This window comes from Dermacentor silvarum, chromosome 1 (genome assembly GCF_013339745.2).
Source record: "Dermacentor silvarum isolate Dsil-2018 chromosome 1, BIME_Dsil_1.4, whole genome shotgun sequence".
In the NCBI taxonomy this organism is placed as follows: Eukaryota; Metazoa; Arthropoda; class Arachnida; order Ixodida; family Ixodidae; genus Dermacentor; species Dermacentor silvarum.
Window position 1 is genome coordinate 188,570,612 of NC_051154.1, and position 20,302 is coordinate 188,590,913.

At 38.9% G+C, this 20,302-nt stretch overlaps 1 protein-coding gene and 1 long non-coding RNA gene across 2 annotated transcripts in view; one reads left to right on the forward strand and one right to left on the reverse strand.

Moving 5' to 3' along the window:
* Positions 1 to 20,302, forward strand: part of LOC125941373 (uncharacterized) — a 61,504-nt gene that overhangs the window by 6,477 nt on the left and 34,725 nt on the right. The gene's annotated exons all lie outside the window — the stretch shown is intronic.
* Positions 1 to 20,302, reverse strand: part of LOC119436540 (putative aminopeptidase-2) — a 168,940-nt gene that overhangs the window by 5,982 nt on the left and 142,656 nt on the right. The window contains exons 37-50 of the mRNA XM_049658436.1: positions 19,691 to 20,214; positions 19,440 to 19,581; positions 18,969 to 19,100; positions 17,622 to 17,742; positions 15,841 to 15,995; positions 12,048 to 12,161; positions 9,487 to 9,618; positions 8,806 to 8,871; positions 8,635 to 8,712; positions 8,124 to 8,278; positions 7,383 to 7,462; positions 5,325 to 5,452; positions 314 to 517; positions 57 to 130 (exon numbers count right to left, since the gene is read on the reverse strand). Of these exons, the coding sequence (XP_049514393.1) occupies positions 57 to 130; positions 314 to 517; positions 5,325 to 5,452; positions 7,383 to 7,462; positions 8,124 to 8,278; positions 8,635 to 8,712; positions 8,806 to 8,871; positions 9,487 to 9,618; positions 12,048 to 12,161; positions 15,841 to 15,995; positions 17,622 to 17,742; positions 18,969 to 19,100; positions 19,440 to 19,581; positions 19,691 to 20,214 (2,105 nt within the window). The remainder of the gene's footprint in view (positions 1 to 56; positions 131 to 313; positions 518 to 5,324; positions 5,453 to 7,382; positions 7,463 to 8,123; positions 8,279 to 8,634; positions 8,713 to 8,805; positions 8,872 to 9,486; positions 9,619 to 12,047; positions 12,162 to 15,840; positions 15,996 to 17,621; positions 17,743 to 18,968; positions 19,101 to 19,439; positions 19,582 to 19,690; positions 20,215 to 20,302) is intronic.

Here is a 20,302-nt window from a genome sequence, read left to right on the forward strand (position 1 = left end):
CACACAGTCGAGCATTCAGTAAGTCAAATAATACTTGGTGAAAAGAAAAGCATTACCTTTCTAAGTGAGTTCCTGTGTCACTAAACTTAACACCTTTGAGAGCTTCAGTGAGTAAACTTCTGATAAATGCCTGGAAAAAAAAAGACCGTAATATTTCCAGAACAGCTTGTTTTTATATTTTTACCACTTGGTAGTGCATAGCACTTTTGTAATGAGCTGTTACTTAATCCTTCACTAACAAAACCAAGCTGCACTGAGTAGCTTCTTTTGGTCAAAAATATTAATAAAGTATATCAAAAAATCTGCCTCTTGCCTTGTAATGCTTTCCAGTCTCGGTGCCAGTGAGGCGATGATGCAGGAAAGAAGTTGCTGTGGAAAATATTGACCATGGCACATAATGGTTCTCCTGTACAATGTATCTGCTCAGATTCAGAGCAGACATGTAGCTCAGATGGCCTGCTCTAGCCAGGAAGAAGGCTTCTGCCAGCAGCTCTCCCCTGTCACTTGGAGTAAAAGCCTGTGAAACATAATGTAGAATTTTTTGACAAGCAGCTGTGAGTTCATGCATGTGTATGTAGTTGTACTTGAAGCCAAGAGCTTTCTTAAATAGTGAATTGTGTTAAAATTTCCATGTTTTGTCAATACAAATAAATAATCAATTGACTTAAAACCATCTGAATAACTAGCATGTGTGCTGTCAGCTCTTGCCTCGCACCAGCAGTAGCATTACTTGAGCCATTCACCTACACGTGCTTCTAAACCTGAACATTCATCTCCAGTTTCTTTTTTTCTTCATGCTGTGTGTTGCACGATGCAAGGAGCTCGTAAATAAACTGTGTGAGCTTGAAATCTTCTGCTGCTTGCTCTTCACTCAAATGCACCTCATTTCCTTCTCTCTGCTCGCCAGCAGCTCCAGCTACTCAGAACAATATAAAATCTTGCACATGTGCAGCTTTAGATATATAAGGTACCTCTAGAAAACATTCCTAGGTTATGGACACAAATGGAATGTTTTCTACTGAGACCTTATCTAAAGCTGCACATGTACAACATTTTATATTGTTCTGAGCAGCTGGAGCTGCTGGTGAGCAGAGTGAAGGAAATGAGGTGCATTCAAGTGAAGAGCAAGCAGCAGAAGAGTGCAAGCTCACACAGTTTATTTCCGAGCTCCTTATATCAAGGAGAACACCTAGCAAAACCTATCTCATGATGACTGCCGACGTTAGTGCAATTAGCATTCGAGCAATGTAGCTACACACCGTATTGTTGAAGAGGCGTTTATTTACAATCTGTTGTGGGAGAAATAGACTAAGAATACTAATCGAATTAATACACCCACACACTATAGAGCCACCACAGACCACAGTGTTTACACCTTCGGATGGCACAAGGAAATCTTCACTAAACGTGGCCTCCCAATTGCAGCCAATTTTGTCTCGCTGGCTACCACAGACTACAGCATCTACACATTTGCATGCCACAAAAGAAAGCTTCACTAACTGCAGCCTCCCAACTGCAGCCAGTTGTGCCCCGCTGGCACTGTAGAATTGAGGTCCACCACATTCGACTTCAAAGGAACTACAGCACGATTACATAAGCATCTATTTCAGGCGTAAAACTTGAATTTTCATTGTCAGCTAGAAGAGCACATGTACTCGCTTTTATCAGCTGGACATGTAATTTCCTCGTTTGTTTCGTGAGCAAGAGCAATGTTTTAGATGCTAGATAGCGGACAGCAGCAGCATGCAAAAAGTGAGCCAAAGTAGCACCAAAGTAGGGTAAAAGAGTAATTGCATAACCCCTTTTGTACCCCTTTATTATACCGAATTATGACCAGAAATGGCCAAGTTATTATTAAAGATTCTAGTTGCCAACATCCTTCTACTTCCGCAGAAAGAATAAATTCACTCCTTCTTGCGCTGCCCCGTGGATTGTGTGCTGCCATCTACCAGAAGTACGACAAATCACTAAGACGAAACCACGTCGTCCATGGAATTGCTAGAAAATGAAAAGTACCGATGAGCTGAGTGCATCCTTGGACGTTTTACCAGAAACACGCTGACAAAGCCAGCTCGTCAAAGGCCACAGAAGGGGTTAATATGGCCAATAAATTAAAATATCTGACTATCACTTTATGTGGTCATGACAGCTGTACTCATAGATAATGGGTGTATGCATTAAAGCTAGGAAGGCATAACCAAAACAGCACCACTGAATTTAATCTCGAAGGCCATAGATTCAGAATTTAGACAAAATGAGCCATGATAGTGTTGGACCATACGGAGCATTTTTTGCACATGAGAACTCCTTGACTAGCACAGGAAGCATGTCATGATTCAGTGGGTGCTGTGTTGCAGGCCCTCTAAATACTTCATGCTCATGAGGAATACAGTGACATATGTATGAACTTAACTTATGTTATGCTTAGACCATCACGACTGAATTGCACTTTTTAAACGTTCATTGTGTTTTGTGTAGGTCACATGAAGCATGGCTGTAGCATCCCTCACACCACTTTGTAGTATATTTGAAGAGCCACACGTACCTTAAAAGGCTGGTCTGCTCACTAGTTTTAAAGAGCACTCAGCATTTTTTGTTTTATATGCCAAAGTAGAAATGAACGAAAGTGCATAACAGGCCAGCCAGCGCGGGAACTTGCTTGTGAACCGCATGTTACCGATACCAGACATTTTGTTTTCCATGTGTAAGTTTGACTGTGTTCACTGTTACATTTTAATCGTGGATATAGACCAAACAGGCACTGCTTAATATGAATGTCACTGTCAGGTCACAGAAGCTCAGCTGTTTTTGCTGACGTGTTATTCAGCACATGCAGCCAATGCGGTTGTCAGTAGGGTTCTGACAAGGTGCTGAGTCAGCAAATGGTATAGCGGTATATTTTTCATGCGACTTCTGCATGAGTCCTTCTTGCAAAGGCTGTTTGCACATACAATGCATGACTGCTCCATTCGATCAAAACTGCTAATGAAACTGACCACTAAATCAAGTAAAATTCACATGACATTCTATAAAAGTGTTAAGAAAAGAAAAAAAAGTTTCACTGAACTGAAAATTTTGTTCAACCAAGTTTTAGCTGTGTAGTGTTTCATATTTAATATGTTGATATCAATCGTAACAATTATTAGTGTTTTTTGTTCATTAGAAACAGAAAAAACTACTAATTATTACATTTTCGATCAGCATATTTGCTCTAAGTGTGCTTCTTTTAGTACTGCACAAGAAACCAACCTGATAACAAGCTTTTATCACAATCTAAAAGGAAAATAATGGCCCGTTGCATGAAATTTGTATAAGAATTTATACTTCATTAAGCGTGTTCTAGTTGGCCAGTTTAGTTAATAACATAATTTTTCTGTATGTTAACTGCATTATTTGTCAACCTTTAGAGGTTAAATAATAAGATTATTTGTTGCATGTTTTAACTGCAACAAAACTAACCTATCCTATGCATACTCCAATATGTCTTATCACTTTTCATTCAAGATGAAGTTATTAAGATATAAACTTCCAAGGCATTTTCTTTTTCATGTGCAATTTGTTGAAAAGTGGAAACACTTGTTAAAGTTAGCTCACTGTTACAGTTATTGTACAAATGCACTATAAACACTACATACAAAACAGTCCATTTTTACAGAAAACAGCCAGTTGAATATAGTTGAAGGATGAGTTTGTATGCTTGTATTTAAGTTGTGAATGTGTGTGACAGTGATAATTTGTAATGCAAGTTCAAAATGTCTGTAATTTTTCTTCACTAAGAATTGTCTTCTTATCTAAGAGACATGCACAAATACTGCTATTTCAGACTGCAATGTTACTAGGATTATTCCAATTTGAGCTTGGGAGAAATGCCCTCCAGACAGATCTGTCATATGTAGGATATTCCCCACATGTCATTTAACAATATAGGCATTTTTTATCCGTGATCTATGTCACAACCCAGTCAAAAAAAAAAAAAAAAACAATTGACTCCAATTGGCTCATCCAATAGGAATAAACTGGAACCAATAAGAACCAATGAAAAATTCTTTACTTCCAACTGGTTACAATTGGGTCAGAGGAGAAACCAATTCGAGTTGCCATTCGGAATGAACTGGACCCAATTGGAAAATCCCTAGTCCCAACTGGTTATGACTGAGTCAAAGTGAAACCAACTGAGTCAATTGGACTTGCCAATTGGAATCGACTAGGCCCATTTGAGACCAACTGGGAAAACATTACCTCCAATTGGTTACGATTGAGTCAGGGATGCAGCCAATGGAGTCCAATTGGACTTGCCAGTTTGAACCAACTTGGCCCACCTTACATTCCCAACTGAGTCTAACTGGACTACCAATAGGAATAAACTAGAATGTAACCAACTAGGAAATCATACTTCCAGTTTATGAACCCATTCAAAGAAACTGGAATGAGTTATAGCTATATATGAATGCAGTACCAAGGCTATAGCAAACCTGTTTCTGACAGTTGGAATCCTATTCAGGTTTGCCTTGTGGGGTATATATGTGAATTGGTATTGCCCATTGGTGCAATTGGTCATTCCAACCAATTGGTACCCATTGGGTACAATTGGTCACTCCAACAAAAACCAATTGGTCACGTTCCAGTTGGTCCAATTACTAAGTACTAATTTACGATTGGAAATTTTCCAATTGGAGTCAGTTGTTTTTTTCTGACAGGGAAGGGTTGGCCATATCTTGTACAATTGGACCTAGAGGTTTTACACCTGTACACATCCTTTTCAGCAAATCTCATGAGATTCTGCAGTCAGTGCCTTCATTGCTAAATCAACCTTATGAAGACCATGCCTCCAGTTTCGTGGGCTTCTGTGCTTTTCTGTGACACTTTCTCCATAATAGCACAGAAGAAGAGTAGTACTAGAAATATAGTGATGGAACCACAAGTATCATGTCATCACCACATTGTCTAGTATTTCCTGTAACACCACCTTATGGCAATGCACCAGCTATCTCATTCTCATTCACCGAAACCGATCAAGTTAACAGACCTATGGCATACAAAGCTTATGTCTGTGTTGCTCCCCAGTAATAATGATTATATATAACTAGTAAAAAAGTTAGGCATGCTAAGTATGAGCATTACCTTATTGTACCTTCTTGTACAAATGCATTATAAACACTACCTACAAAACAGTTCATTTTTACAGAAACTACTTTCATACACTGTCATTTCAATCCTCTATTTTATGTACTTACAGAGCACACCACTATTTGTAGTCCAGATTAAAGGATGGTTGGAAATAATACTGGCACTTAATTATTTGCAGTACATAAACTTCAACTTACATTAATGTCCCGTTTAAGTACATCTTCAAGGAAAAGAAAGTTCTTTTTGTCATACTTCACAAAGAAGACTCCAGTCATGTTGTTGTTGAATTTAACCCATGCATTTTCAGAAACTGCGAGTTTGAATGCTGTAAAATGCAGAAATACATTCCATCAAGTTTGTAGTTTATCAATGCAAAGAGTGACTAAATATTCCACTATAATGAGAGAAAAACATACTAGTGCTTATTCTATTACAAACAAGTAAAGCCAAGCTGATCACTGCCAGAAATGAGTTTTGCACAGAGGCAGCATTCTGTGGTGGATGCATCTTTTATACCACATTCAGGTGCATTACTTTCCATTTCATCCAGAATAAATCACAAGTATGTGTTGCCTAAGCAAAACCAAACAGAAAGCGTAGAATTTGAAAAAACAGAATTGTGGCACTGTCTGGCACTGTAACGGTGAAACAAGGTGCATGCTGTGTTTTGTATGCAGCCTATGGTTTCATTCTAACAATAACAGACAACACAACCATTTAATTGCCACAAATTTTATACTTATTGTCTGGTATTGCCACATACGACGCATAATTTTTATTTATTCTGGATGAAGCAGGCAAGTAAGGTGCCAAATTGTGGTATTAAAATGTATTCATTGCACCTCTGTGCGAAATTTGAGTGCGACTCGGCCAGCAGTTTAGCTCGAAGAGTCATGTATACGTAGTGCTCCCACTTACGCAAGATACTGCAGATTGTCTGGTAATTTTTTGTTTTAGGCAGTACTGACATGCAGTAAAGCAATGTAGTACCAACCAACAATAGACAATAATTTGGGGAATTTATTTCACATGTGGTCAGAGGCTGCTGAGTAGTTTGGTACTTGATACTGGTGCAAAATTAGTAGATTTTTTTTATTTATTTAGAAGGCACAATGTCCATTCCTTACATTTCATTTTTCTCATACTGTGAACCTCGCTAACATTGTAAAAAAATATAGCTTTGTGCCTACAGTGCAATACATTTCAACAAGTTTCATGATGCCTGAAAATTTATAATTATAGTCAGTGGTTATTACATGTGGATTCAGCCCCAGAGTGCCATCTGGGAATATATTTATGCAATAGCACTACCAGCAGTATGTTACTCCACTATCTTGGGAGCTCAGTGCCAGAAATGTGTATGTTTATATATGGCTAACTTCTACCTAAGTCAACCTGTACCGTCACTGAAGAAACCATATATTAAACTACACAACTGTGTAGCAGGCACAACTTGAGGCTCCTATTGTATATTGCATTCAGCCACTTATCTGTGCTTACAACAACCCTTTAGACTGCATGATATTGAGTCAAATTGCAAAATGTGCTTAGGGTACTGTGCAATGGCTCAATCTCATATCAGTGCTTTCTGTTTATCGAAGTTATACTATTTTATTTCGTTTGATGCCAGCTGTTTTGGGGAAACAGATATTCCAAAGCACCAATCTTCTGCAAAGTCAATCATCATTTCAACATTACATGAAGTTTAGTTTTGCTTAGAGTCAACGCAAAGTTGTCTGTTACTGGCAAAGTCGCTGTCTATTATATGCAAAAAATCATATATTGTGTCATTATAGGTTAATAGTAGTGTAGGTGGCTAGTTTTATTTCATCTGTTTCCTGTCATATAATGAGTCACATTAATTATGTGCATTAAATTTCATGTATTCCACTAAGTCAATATGGTAAATTAATTACAGCATGACCAAAGTACAAAGCTTTATATACGCCTGTTGTGCTTTTAGTGTGCATTCAGTGTTCCAAGAGGCAAATATAGCATGGACAGGTTTTTCAGAGTCCATTATAGCTGCCTTGAATATTCTAATGCTGCGTATTAGTGTTATGATGAATTTTACTGTTTCTTTCATTAATACATGCCATTTATAGCATTAAGTCCTTTGTAAAAATGCCTGTGGTAACAGCACTTACACTGAAATATCTACATGCCTGGTACAATTGCAGAGAAATAATAATGGTACATACTATTCCTTCATTTTAATTGTAAGAAAAATGTAATGTTCTGCATTGTTTACTCACTTTGCTGGGGTTTTGTCAGCCAAAGCAGTCCTGTTCTGCCTTCACTGGTCTGGTATGTGAGGGGAATTTTCCAAATGTACCTGAAGATTTAAAATATGTGAACATGAACATCAAAAGTATAATTTCATGGAAAGTTATTCAGACATTTAAACAGAAATTAAAGGATATTGTTGAATCAGGTTAGACTAGTAAATTATTATTTCGAAACTCCATTTTCATACATTTAAAGAAAAGTGTTGGTTACATTAGAGAAAATGAAGAGCAAGCTTCCCTTTCTTAAATTTTGCCCCAAAACCTCAGCACCAGTGTGTCAGTGTAAATGTCATAGATTTCAATGTATTTCCTTGTATTTGGCCAATTTCTGGTGCAGGAAGAGTTTGCAAAATTCGATCGATTGAGGTTTTGGTTCCTTCAGAATGTAACAGATCCCTTCTTTACTAACAGACAATTAACCAGACCTGAATGAATTTCAATATCCATGACATCACAGTGAGCTGGTGCAGAAACTTCACAGTAGCTTGGCCACCCGTTTTCTCTCTTTGTATCTTTTCTGGCTTACCAAGCCTGCTCTCACACTAAGAGTGGCCTTTTTGCTATTGCAGAAACTTAATTCGCTATAATACAGCTCAACATACCGTAATACGATTCCTTTTTAGTGTCCTTTCAAGTAAAATTAACCAGGACCCCTGCTTTGATTTTTCCCTTGATATTGGCCTTATCGAGTAATGAGACTTCACTTACTTAAATGGAGTTGGCTTGCGGTTCATGGCAGTGTCCGGATCTATCAAAAATTGTGACTGTCTCACACTGAAACTGTTTCCATTTCTTTCCACAGAAACAAGAGGAAATCCCATTTGCTTGGTCCAGCTTTCCATGATACTAGTTATGCTCAAACCCTAAATAACAAGTGAGCCATAAGTAAATGCAAAAGAAAAACTGAGAAGTGACAATATGAACTACTCTTTGAAATGAAAGCGTAGTCTTTAGGTCTTGTTCAATCATCTGAATCAATTCTCGTCACACAAAGAGTCAAAGGAAAATGTACAAAGCAACACCATTGCTTAGAAAACATGCTCAACAAGAAACAAGCAAAATGATTTAATACAATTTCCTGTAACTTTTTTTTTCAACACATAAATGTGACCTTCCTTCTTTTGTGCCACCTTTAATACTTGACTACTCCTGTACAAGAAGCAAAATTTATTATTTCATGCACCAATGATATACATATATGGTAAACATAATCACTCACACTAGATGATGATGCCTCAAGTTCATCCCAGAGATCAAATGTGATTGTATTTGCAAACTTGTGCTTTTTCAGATATTTCTGCATACAGAAGGTAAAAAATTAGCTTATTGTTCAGCAAGACATTCAAGTAGATACAGAGGAGTCTAGAAGCATAGGAAGGTTGCAACTTACAGCAATGCCATACCGAAAGTCATCTTTTGACATGAAGTCTTCTAACATGCGAAGGACTGATGAGCCCTGTAATATACGATTTGATTATTAAAAAAATTTGCATGGCTTGCACTGGAGGTGCAATATGCTAAAGAGACAGCGGAGCTGATGGGCACCTAGCTAGTCCTGGCTTTTGGGCTAGGCTAAGCACTACCAAGTCATCCCCCGCATTTCCCGGAATTTATTGATTATTGATCAATTATGATTAGCTATTGATTGGGTATCGATGACTGACTAAGCTTAAGTAGTCCTGACCATGCTTAGCTAGACTTAGCCAGGCTCAGCTTCGCTAGTTCACAGGGGTATGTGTCATTGCGCTTGGACCCTTTCTGCACTACCGCCATGACAGGCCCACATTTTTTGTCAGTGACGCACGGACTAACGGCCGGCTTAAACAGCTCTGCTGTTAAAATATTGCATTCACAGCGCAGCATTCAGAGTTTCTTTCATGTACTTGGCATGCATAATAGAATGTAGACAAGACAAGTAACGTTCCAGATTTGTTTAGAAGTTTGCATGTTTTAATTTGCTTAGAATGTGTCTCCCATAACCAGTGCTATAGATTTTACTTGCTCAAGCCTTTATAATTAATATTAGAACAAACATTTCACTGAATATAATTGCAATAATTAATTGTCTCACCTTCGCATAAGATATCACATCAAAGAGTGATGATATTTCACTTGGGTTATTAACATGTTGTATAATCGGGTGGGAAGATATCACAGAATCTGCTTCGAGAACACCAGCTAAAACATTTATAAACAAAGCATCCTGGAATGAAGCAAAACAGAAAGGACAAATAAGAAATTTAGATGTGAACAAGTAATAAAATAAACTAAAATGCTATTTTGTACTTTCATGTTTGCCAAAGAAGTGTGGCATTGCGTGCATGTGAAAATATTGAGGACAATGAAGAACGTATATCATCATTCTCCTTATCCAGACCCAAACACAAAATTTTGGCACAAAGCATGTTTTGCAAGTGGCTATACAAGTGGCTGAGTGTGATGTTACATCACACTCAGAAGTCCTCATGCTTAGGTATTGATTTGGTGCCATTGCATTTCAGTTCACTTTGATGGTAGTACATACAAAAAAATTGGGTTACACAACAACAAAAATTGCACCATGAAAGCTTTAATAATGTTTGGCTTTCTTTTTCTTTTTTTGGAGGGGGGGATGGGTGAAGGTGGGGAGGGTTTTTTGTTTAGAATGTAGATTAAAAAAAAATATGGCCGAAAAAAGAAAGCCTGCCTCCTGCACCAAACTTCAGGCATGTTTTATGTTTTGTCTATGGTTTGACAGTTGGCCCCATTTGATGTAAGACATGGGGAGCGTGTGGTACAATGATGGCACCGCCACGCAGGGAACGAAGATTTCTGTCATGAATGTTGTTGCAGCCAAATTAGAGTGAAACACTGTGCTGGCTTATGTTGTAGCTTTGTAATGTCATGTACAAAGTTTTGCATTGTTGGTCGCTCAAAGAAATATTTTATAGAGCACTTGTCCTACTTACCCACCCTTGTGAATGTGTCTTCTTTTTGCGCTGCCTTCAGTTCCAAGTAAGTATTTTAACAGTCTATTGGGAATAAAATGTTTTCATTTCTCCACGCGGCTGTGCCTCCGTGGTGAGCTAGATTGGTAAACATGCAATTTGCCCCATGTGTAGTACATGTTCTCTGACATCATAGGGCCTGCATATGCGCAATTCTAGTGTCTAGTGTAACTTGACTTACTGCATTTAGGACAATTTGTGTCCTGCTTATTTTTTTTTTTTTTTGACTGTGCTTCTGCCTTCGGGATCTCTCCATAACTGATTCTTCGCTCAACCTTCACCATGTTTACCTCGGCACATGCTGTTTACGTTCATAGTGCTTGCTATTTTTACCGTGTTTCTAACAGCTCAAAGTATCGCCACGAGATGTTAGGGAGTTAGGGAATGCCTGTGGTGCATCACCACAGTGGGGGATTGGCCATGAATTGGGAGGTTAAGAGAAATGAACAAGACAAGGTGAACTAACAATTTGGAATTTGTCACAGATAAATATGCTAGGGGGCAGGAAAAATTAAAAATGTAAGCAAAATCAATACGAAATGCTGAAAAAAGAAAAAGAGAAATAAGAAGAATCAATCTATCAAGGTACTTTCCTGATATACTTTGTGAATGAAAAAAAAAAAGTGAGCAGCATTTCGAGTTGGGCTTGGTGGTGGTTCATCGTTACAGGGGGAACAGCGCAAGAATAGGATGAAGATGAAGTGAGGCACAATTACACACACAGTGTTGCGTGTGTCTTCTTTGTGCCTCACTTTGTATTTAACATGTTCTTGTGTTGTTCTACTGTAACAATGAAAAGGAAAGCTACCCTGACTGGGTTGATGTAGGGGCCGAATGCAACGTAAGGAGTTCAGTGAACCTGTATGCATTTCTTTCACATTCCTACATTTTAAGGTGTCACCAGCCAGTGTGATTTAAATTTTGACCTGAAATGACATTCCTGTGCACACCCACAAGTTCATGTGAGTAGCATAAAGATTCCTAAGAGTGGCAGAACTGCATATTAGGTGCGACAACTGTGCACAAGTTTATTTGCACACATGTGCATCGAAATTGGTTTAGTTTATGGGTACATGGATACAAACAGCATCTAGAAACCAACGCTCTTCTGAGTTCTCCTTCAAGAAGTCAAAAAAGGGTGCTTAGAAGCAGTATCATTACAGCGTACACTTCTAGGTTGACATCTGTGTGTTGCAGGCACCTTCCCTACAGAACGGTTGACTGCTAACTCTTGCATTCATCTTGCACATTGAAAACTTGGCCAATTTGTCGGAGTTTTACTACTTTGTCAACATTTGAGCTCCTGGTGAACTCTCAGATGCATACATGCTGAAATCTGGCTTTTTTGTTGACAACATTGAACGTGGATTGACGTGAGTGAACACACAGAAAAGTACGTGGCACACTGGGAAAGGCTGCATAATGGATAATGCAGCACATTGATGGTGGAACTGCTGCCATGGTTCGTAATGCTCAGTTTTAGGTGTCACACACTCCCTATAGGAATGTGTGCAGAATGTTGCTGCAAAGAGTGTGATAACACTATCTCAGAATGCTTGACAGCTACTGTGTGCTAGTGTATGTTGCATTCAGAATTTATAGTGTTGAATGCATGCTTATAAGTGTTAATAAAATACCAACTCACAGGTTCCCACTCGGGACTCGCATAAGCCATGCCTTTGTATTGAATGTAGCTGGCAAAGCCTTCATTGAGCCAAAGGTCATCCCACCATTCCATTGTAACCAGATTTCCAAACCACTGCAAGTCAGAATAAGCATATGTGATATACAACCCACATTTAGACATTAATAGTTACAGCTGATAGTGATGACCCTGCCAATAAATACCACAAGGCTTTATTGAATGACACCACATAACCAGAATTCTTATCTGAAAATACATAAAGTTGGCTTCTGTTAATCTGACATTAGTGCATTCAACCATGTTCCAAAGTCCCAATAGGAGCCCGTAGTATTATTTACTAGAAAAATCTAATTATTTTAAACTCAATGTAATGAAAATTGAACAACTTGAACTAAAGATAATCACTGATGGGCAGATTATGTGTGCCAACAGTCAAGCTAATAGTGTTAACATTGATGTTTTCAATATCGGAGAGGATGCACACCAATTTCAAGGTGCATGAAGATGTAAAAAAGCAACACAGGTAAAGTATGGCAAATAAAAATGACAAGGGTAGGTAGGGTTGAGGGCACATTCTTGATACATAATAACATATGAGTGAAGGCACAGGGAACTCTAAATCATGACTGGAAATAGCATATGCCAAAACAAACATGGGCTTAATTTGAAAGCAGCTTATATGGCAAACTATTATTTCACATTTAACCTGCATATTTCACTGCTTTTGAGCTGTTGACAGCTTCTGTACAATCATGGCAGACTAAGCTGCACTTGGGCTGGAACTATCTCCCATGTACAAGAAAATGCAGACCACGTACACTTTACAATGTATGTCGGCGCTCCCAGATTATCTGTACAGTGCCGAGTTCCAAGTGCAAATACTAAAGCTATCATCACAAAATATTCTAGCAGTATGAAAGTTCATCTCACATTTTCTTACAAAGCTGGATTAATGAAAGTCGAATGTACTGAGGATCAGAGACGTTCAAAGTGGTAATATATTACACGCTAATATGGATATTTCTCATTCAGGTTTCTCCTTTCATTGTACAGTGTTATAGAACCTTGTGCAAACAACATATCAAGTATGCTCAATGTGCCAAATTTATGAAACTACTTCAGAGGAGAAATACCTTTGCCATGTCTTTACCCAACGTCTTTACCCTACCCTAATTATTAACATGCATAGTTAAAACATGCAATTTACTTTGCTGCAATATTTTGCACAACTAGTCAAAGGCACCTCCTAAGTAGTGTGTCCTTGTCTCTGCATGCTGAATTTAAAATCATTCCATTCAAAGTAAGCAAAATAAATAAATATATTGATATTTACATTGCATCATAATTTTTAAATGTAAAAAGCAGACATATTTTTAATACTGTACTAATCTTACTTTTCCTTTTGAACAGCATACAATGTTAGTTTAGTTTAGCTCAACTGGACTGTACAGTATACACTCTAGCTTAACTTAGACCTCACACTTGTAGTCTTGATTTGATTTGACTACTAAGGGCAAATCAACATTGCTGAAAACATTGATCGAGGAATAAGCAAGAAGCAGTTTTGCTTTTATTATCCTATGTCAAACAAAAATACATCTTTGCCCCAAAAAATAATCCTGGCCATGAAAGTGCCATCTCTTTATGAAATCAACATTGAAGAAATGCTAGTGGACACAGAGGCAATAACTTAATAGTCTACTATTAATACATTTTCTCTAGAAAAACAAAGTATAATAGGCACACATGATAGTAAAATGGTGTACTTTTTACTGAAATATTACTTTATTTTAATGCTTTTGTGATCTAGGTGCAGAGAACTTTTGTCAGCATCCCACTTGTTACCTCATAAAGACATTGCTATACTAATAATAATAATAACTAAATAATAATAACTATAATAATAATAATATACTAAGTGGCTATAAGTAGCACTGAGACGAATTAATATAGATGGCATATAAAGACAGATGAGGAGCCATTTTTCAATATTATGCGAAGTAAGCTATTCTAAAAAATTCTAAATGAGGGAAAATTCTTGTACAAATGAATAAACAGTTTGAAAGCCTGATTTCAATCAAAAGTTATTAGAATTTTACTTTTGCTGCAGGCCAGCAGTGAATGGCCTGATAATTAATCGTGTTTACAGCCTTCACTCGCTAGCCCTTGACACATAAAGTACACCCTCTCTATAATGAGATTGCTTTATTCAAATAATCGCTTAATTCAGTGTTTGTGGTTTTGACTGCAGTGAAAATTTTGGGCCAAGTTATTCAAAAAGGATTGTCATCAAACTTCGCTTAGTACTTTTTGGTGTAAGCGACGGTTTGCTTTTATTCTTATCCATTAGCACAGACAAAGAGTTCCACCAAGAGGCAGCAGCTCCTTGGGACTATTATTGTATTATGTGATAACAAAAAAGTGAGGCAGCTGCTCATAAGTACCAGTAGAATTTACCTTTATCACTTATAATTTCCATGCACATGCTGCACTCAGTGCCTTATATTCCTTGGCAGGAATAAAATAATGTCAGAATGTGAAAACAAAGAGGGCCAAATTCATAGCTGTAATGAACTGTACAAGCAAGAGCATCAGAATGTTGAAAGTTGTGCTAGTTGGTTGTTGGCATTATACACCATGGTTACAGCTCTAAGGAAGATAAAGATATAATTATGAGCTGCAAGGACCAGTGCTGGAAACATGGCTACACAGGAGACATGGAACCACGAACTGTGCAGGACCAATGCCTGTCCCGTGCAGCTTGTGTTTACGTCTTTGTCTTAGCTCTGTAACCATGTTTCATGTGCATCAGGTTGTCAGCAAAAACCTTGTGGATGATTTAAAGTCATACGTGCTTGGCAAGATGGATGTTGCTGTTTTTTCTCCTGCCATGTATGAAGAAACTGTCTACATTGTGTGGGGTGGCAAAGGATTTGACGTTGTAAATGAAGACCCTCCCAAAATACCCTCGACATTGCAGACACGAACCATTTCCCATTTGCTTCAAAACAAAGTAGAGTGCAGGGGCAGAGAGGAGAGTTTCACGAGGTGCATAGAAACAACCGTCAGATGCTACTCGCATCTTTCTTTGCTCCAGTATAATATGCTGTCATGCTGCAACTGTCAAGCGCAGCTTTGTTATGTAACGGCACTGATAAATAGGAGGACAACCAAACATCTGGGACCATCGCCTAGCACAGCCGCATGCTGGGGCTGCTCTGCCACCATGTCTCCTCAGAACAAAATGTGGCCGCAATCACCTAGTCAGTGACCTGCACAGATTTAATATATAATTTACAAGCTCCCAGATTGTTGCAGTGCATTTGCTTCATTATGGCTTTTTTAAGCTGCCTCAGCTTTTTACAAAATTACTCTTACAACAAAGTTCCCTTTTCTGCCTCAATGCCTTTGCTATAATGAGGCTTTACTGTATGTGAATTTATATTTTCACAAGATAAAAGTGATATGTGTGCAAATGAAACAAAACCAGGAAGCTGTGGGTAGGCTTTCTTCACTCTAGTATGCAGAGTAAAAGAGTCAGGTGCTATATGCCATCAACATTGCCAGGGGTTGACACATGCATGTATGTACAGTATTTGCTTTAAGGAGCAGTGAGCTCTGCAAAATTTTTAAAAACTGCATAAATCACTGAACTTGCCCGTGCGCTTTGTTTTGTACAAGCAAAAGTAAGAAAAGAAATAAAGAACTTTGCTTTTAATGCAAGAAACATTTTTGCATGAAGACAATAAATTACATCAAAATTTTAAAAATTTAGTCACTGGGATAGGCTTACCATGTGAGCAATTTCATGTGCAATGATACGACATATTGTCATTAGGTCAGAGGTTGAGGATGTTGCCGGGTCATAGAGAAGCCGAGCCTCTCGAAATGTGATTAATCCCCAGTTTTCCATTGCTCCAGATGAAAAATCAGGAATGGCAATTAAATCTGTTAAAGGATAGAACATGAGACATATTTTACAATGCAGAATATAAAATGCAGAATGCAGCTAATACTAAAAATACATGAAGCACCCAATTAGGATTTGCTTCCATCACAAGTCTTTTTTTAGTTTGAGTTATTTATTAAATGTGAAAGCATTTCTTTGCCTACCCAATGAGCAAAACTGTCCATCCGTACATCTGCGACGTAAGATGAATTGGTATAAATTAATGCATAAAACAAAATAAATTCGAAAGGAAAAACATTAGCGGTATAGTGAGTTTCGAACCTACGACCCCAAGCTCGGAAGCCGAGTGCCTCAACCACTGGGCTAAACACTGCTTGCAGAAGGTAAATATATCTGAAACATATGAAAGCGTCGTACTGGCGGTACAAATGTCAAAGGATAACAGTTTCTATGAAGGCTTTGCTGTAAGATTTGGTGATGGTGGAATAAAAGCCATCTCTAGAACTACATGTAGAGCCAACTTCGAGCATTGTAGACATCAGGAAAATTCTGATTTTGCGAAATTTAAAGCCAAACATGCCACATCTCAGACGGGTTTCAGTGGTTGCGGGATGCGCCTTCAGTTGGGGCGTTCCTTCACCGACCGAAATGCCACCAACCTCTGAGGGATCATGCGCTTCACGTTGTGCAACACAGACAGATAAGCAGTCAATGAGTTGATAAGGATGATAAGGAGTGCTGAGGGGTTATATGGATCTCATCACAGTTGATAATGGTTTGACGTGGATGGATAAGGTGCTAGAGAGCGATAAAAGCTTACAATGGTCGGGATAATTCTGATAAGGTTAATAAGCACCAATAATGGTTGAATCAAGTCCGATAAGGTTTATAAGGACCGATAAGAGTTGATAAGGGTTGGACATAGTCTGATAAGGCTGATAACGACCGATAAGGGTTGATAAGGGTTTATACTGGCCGGATCAAGTTTTATTGATAATGACACTGGCCTGCGTGGAGATGAGCAAGAGGCACAATGCTTACGCATACTTAGACAACTCCCGGAGGAGTTTCTGCATGAATTTTTTTCTTGGCCAGTGAACTTTAGTAGTGCTACTTTCAGTTCTGTTTTGTCCAGAGAGAACTTATGTACATTTTGTATGGGGGCAGAGAATTGTGGCAATATAACTGCAACAACTAAAATTTGGCACACAACTACTGCAAAGTAATGAGCAAGCACCCGTCATAGATTAAAGGTGCCTTGCAACATCTTTTATGAAAGGTGCAAAATGTGCCCAGTATTAAAGGGCACAGCCTTCCGAATCTGTTCCAGCAAAATGATTTTGAATGTCCACTTCATTAATGGAGTTATTGATAATGAAGTGCTGCTGTTGTGCTCTTGCGGCCTTCCCCTCCTTTCCGTCATTCCTATTGCTCACACAGCTGTCAGCTGTGGCCACACGAGGGAACAATGCCCACCGTGTTCCACCTGTTACTGTTCCAAGCTTTTGTATTGACATAACCTCAAAATTATGTGAAACGGCCCTCCCTCGTGCTGCCTATCTCTCGTTAGCGCAATGGTATAATCTTCAGCCACGAGACAGCACCACATACTTATACACATACTGAAACAAGACGAGTACTTGTGTATCATCTGGTAAACTCACCTAGTTTGGGCAATGGATACTTTATCCCAAAATACTCCTCGAAGTAGGTTAGAATTTTCAGTGCAGCTCCAAGTGCATAATGAGCTTTATCAATTTCTTCTTCTCTGGCATAAACTTTCACCTGTTAAGAAAAAAAAAAGTACATTTTTGAATTCCTACATTATGCAACATTATTACATTGCATGTACAGTCTTTGTAAAAAGTACACGGGCTACAGCCTGCGACCACCAGGCTGACCAGTAGCGCACCCAGGATCTCTGCCAGGGGGGGGGGTTGACAGTTTGCCAATACCATCTAAATAGCACTAATTTCGATTTCTTCATGGGAAACTGTCAAAAAATGCGCTTTTTGCGAGTGTGCAGACGATTGCACGTCTTACATCTTAGCTGCAGTACTCAAATGCGCAAGGAAAGAAAAGGGGTTAAACAAAAGGGGGAGTTAAGCCGGCCTCAGGGGCGGGTTACAACCCCGAATCCCCCCCCGTCGGTGCGCCACTGAGGCTGACTTAGTCTGTTTAAGGCAGTTCCTATGATATGTCATAATTTCCAATGCTAAGGGGAATGAAGAGAACTCTCGTACTAATTATCCAGAGCCTAGAGTGTCAGGAGGGCCATGGGAACCACACCACACAGCGGAAAGACATATAGTATTGTGAAGGCCCGGAGTAGCTTGTGTACTTTTGACAAAGGCTGTACATCTGTACTGCCACAAATATAATTCAGAGGGGAGGGGTTGAGAGAACCTTGACAAACAAGCAAGAAAGCAAGCAAGCACACACAAACATGATTATAAATTAATCTAGCGATGTATAAAGTGGCAGTAGCTGCACAATGAAAACGGGTTATTTTAGCTTACGTAGCATGATGCTCAATATGCTACAGCAATGTGCTGCCACTACGGACCAACTGCAAATGTGATGGGGTGTGGGTGGAGCCTGCCCAGGAGCACATTGCAGTAACAGATTGCTCAGTGCTAAAACGTTCCGACAAGACAGCGACACACTACTGAATTTCACGGTAGCGTGCATTTGCGCAAAAAATCTGCAAGAACGTGCGGTATTACGAGCAGCACATAGGATCATTACACATAATGCCCCCTTCCCTTGATGTACCGGGCATTGATAATTAAGATAATTTTCTCTCTCTCTCTGTTGCACTGAGTTTTGCTATCTAGTGCAAATCACATTATATTTGAAGCATGGTGCCGAATAAAGCACAAGGGTGCTTTCTCAGGCCGGTGAATGTGCAAAATAAAAGTTTTACAATGCTTGTGCAAATACAGTAATGCAGTATTTGCTGAAGACAAATTCATGTTAAAGCTCACAATGGAGAACACAATGTTTCTTACCTCTATGCCATTCGAGCTGTTTCCAGAAATGTTATGAAAATCACAAACAATCAACGCAACTAAATAAGTTGTCATTTTTACAGTCTTTTGAAACTGTGTGACTTGCAGGCCTGTTGTTGTTATCTCTTTGCCCTGCACGAAAAAAAAGAAAAAGGAGTGGAAGGTTGCTGGTTACTGCATATTTATGCGACATAAAAGAGCTGAAACACTGAAACAATATTATAAGTAATGTTGTCATGTTAGTACATCATTTTAGTCTTGTGTTCCATTAATGAAATCGGTGAACAAGGCTTTTGTACGGAAGACGAAACGTCTTTTTCAAACCTTTTCATTTTTGGTCGACGTTTCCCTGTTTTCTTTTCATTGTGTTCCATTAGGGTTTAATGTGAAATTTTACCTACACTTGATTGTTTTGGTGTTGAGTTTCATTACGTATACAACATTCTTGTTATATTGCAGTTCCCTTCTTACCATGACAGGCATATTGGAGAGAGCAATGTATTCAGGGTCGTGGATTATCTTGATGCTAAATGTTGCTTTAAATCTTGGTTCATCAAAGCAAGGAAATGCCTTCCTCGCATCCGTGGGTTCAAACTGTGTGGTTGCAAGGTACCTGCAACAAAAATGTGCTTATGTACAACAGACCTGCTATGGCTCTCACAGCAGCAGCAAATACAATTACAACAAAGTTAAAAAAGGCCATGTTGGCTTTGCTGATTAACCTTGTTTCATTGGCTCCAACAGGGTAGCTGCTCAGGTAGAATCCCCGCAGGTCTCTGGACAGAACACCTTTGAACTCGTAATGTAAGCTGTAAGTTCCAACATCAGCAATATTTCCCAACTGCATCACATAAAGCTCATTGGGCTCATGAACAAACGTGCCAGACAGAGGAACCATCATCTTTGTTGACTCATCTGTCATGAAAGCAGATGTGATGCTGAGATTCCTGGCATGTACGTGAACACTCTTGACAGGTTTGAGGAGCTCTACTTGGATATCCACTTGGCCCTGAAATGTGTGCAAGTCCAGAAAGGGCTGAATCTGAAGGTCATAGTGCACAGGCATGACATGGGCTGGGAGCCGAAGGTTTTCCCATGGCACATATTGGTATTCCTTCACCCAGGTGAGCACTGCTGTTGCAAAGAAGTTTCGCCAGCGAATATTTGCTCTAACTGTCTCAAGCACTTGGAGGCTAGTACGCTTTCCTTTTCCCCCTTCAGGATATTCTTCGAAAAACTGCTCCACCTGGAAAAGACATATGGCACCATGTCTAAATGTTATCAAAAGGCAGAATGGGAAGACAGCTTCTACTTGATATGGTATCTTTATGGAG